We start from the raw sequence: 2181 nt of genomic DNA, 5'->3' as shown, positions 1-2181 counted from the left end.
CCATCCATTGCTACAATCCATTGTAGATGGATGAGTGTTGTTCCCATTTGAAGGAGTGAAATGTGCTGAAGGAAATGACAAAGGAGGTATTTCTGTCAAAGAAAATTGAGAAAAGTGTTATCATACACTGAGAAAAGTGTTATCAGTCTTTACAATATGGCTGAATGTTATAAAAGGAAGATAATCATATTAGAAACACCACAATTTACCACTGTTCACCTTATCATCTTCTTTCTCCAGAATATTAAGCCTTTTATAAATTGAAATCTACAGGACAATGGAGGAAAGCAACAACAGTTCTGAAAAGGGATTTCTTCTGCTGGGATTCGCAGATGATCCCCAACTAGAAAGGATCCTTTTTGTCATAATTTTGCTTTTCTACATCTTGAACATTCTGGGGAACACTGCCATCATTTTGGTGTCTTATTTAGCCCCCATACTCCACACTCCAATGTACTTTTTCCTTAGCAATCTCTCTTGTGTGGACATCTGCTTTACCACCAGCGTTGCCCCACAGTTGCTGGTTACCATGAATAAAAAAGAAAAAAACATGAGCTATGGTGGATGTGTGGCCCAGCTCTATGTGGCTATGGGGTTGGGATCCTCTGAATGTATTCTTTTGGCAGTCATGGCTTATGATCGATATGCTGCTGTCTGCCGGCCTCTGCAATACACAACTATTATGCATCCTCAGCTTTGTGCTTCCCTGGCCATCATAGCATGGCTCAGTGGTCTTATCACCTCCTTAATTCAATGCTCCCTTACTGTGCAGCTGCCCCTTTGTGGTCATCGCAAACTGGACCACATTGTCTGCGAGGTTCCTGTGCTCATCAAACTGGCCTGTGTGGACACAACAATCAATGAAATAGAACTCTTTGTGGCCAGTGTGATTTTTCTAATTGTCCCTGTGTCACTCATCCTAGTCTCCTATGGCTTTATAACAAAAACTGTGCTGAGGATAAAATCAGCAGCAGGGCGCCGGAAGGCCTTTGGGACTTGTTCTTCCCACCTGATTGTGGTCATCATTTTTTATGGAACCATCATCTTTATGTACCTTCAGCCAGCCAAAAGTAGCTCAAAAAACCAGGGAAAGTTTGTTTCTCTTTTCTACACCATAGTCACCCCAGTCTTAAACCCCATTATCTATACTCTGAGAAACAAAGATGTGAAAGGGGCCTTGAGAACACTGGTGATGAGAAATGTTTTAGTTTCAAAAAATACATGACTCCTAAGTATGATCTTAGTGGCTGTTCTTAGCGCATGGATTGTTTGTTCTAAGTTTTGGGATACTTGTACATAATACAGGAGTAGTAGTAAAGAAGAAGTAAAACCACAGAATCCTGTAAGAAACTAACATATTCCAGTCACAAGAGTGTTTCATTCTTCCCAAGCATTTTTTGCATGAATCCAAAGATCCTGTGTTTACAGAAACTCTTTGCTCTTCTTCATCCATGCCATCCACTTTCATTCACAAACCATTTCACTCTGTATATATATTTATCTGGCATATTATTCCTAAAAGCTCAACTGAAATGTTACCTACATTCCCTAGCTTACCTGAAATGATATTCATCTCACCCTCTGTGAAGAATTGTGTTATAATATATATTCCCATAAAAGATGAAACATAACTTTATTTCTACATTTTCACACACATTGTGTATTATACACACACAATAACATATATAAGTTATATATCATGTCTTATATATACATATTATATATATAAACATATATATATATAACAAACTTGGAAATAACATATAATATATAGCCATTTCCTCATTAGTTTAAACCAGAGAATGGACAAGTTTCACTATATCAACTTATTTATATTATGAAAAACATAAATATAATTCAGAATTGTGATATGTTGATTACATTTGTAATGTAAATTATGACTTTATTGTGAAAGCAATGAAACAAGTAAGCTTCTATTAAGTTGATCAATTCAGGGCAGCCCTGATGGCTCACCGGTTTAGCATCACCTTCGGCCCAGGGTGTGATCCTAGAGACCTGGGATTGAGTCCCACGTCAGGCTCCCTGCATGGAGCCTGCCTCTCCCTCTACCTGTGTCTCTGCCTCTCTCTCTCTCTCTCTCTCTCTCTCTGTGTCTCTCATGAATAAATAAATAAAATCTTTTAAAAAATTTGATCAATTCACATATTGTTTATTCCCATT

The 2181-nt window shown here is 37.9% G+C and overlaps 1 protein-coding gene across 1 annotated transcript; it reads left to right on the top strand.

Annotated features, from left to right (window-relative positions):
* The first annotated feature begins 254 nt into the window (after positions 1-254).
* LOC119878844 (olfactory receptor 2G6-like) lies at positions 255-1225 on the top strand. The gene has a single exon (XM_038589397.1). The coding sequence runs from the start codon at positions 278-280 to the stop codon at positions 1223-1225; it is 948 nt and encodes a 315-aa protein (XP_038445325.1). The 5' UTR covers positions 255-277.
* Positions 1226-2181: the final 956 nt, after the last annotated feature.

Source organism: Canis lupus, unplaced genomic scaffold (assembly GCF_011100685.1).
Source record: "Canis lupus familiaris isolate Mischka breed German Shepherd unplaced genomic scaffold, alternate assembly UU_Cfam_GSD_1.0 chrUn_S1970H2169, whole genome shotgun sequence".
NCBI lineage: Eukaryota > Metazoa > Chordata > Mammalia > Carnivora > Canidae > Canis > Canis lupus.
Note: the sequence above shows the minus strand (reverse complement) of the source record. Positions and strands in the feature narration are given on the sequence as shown.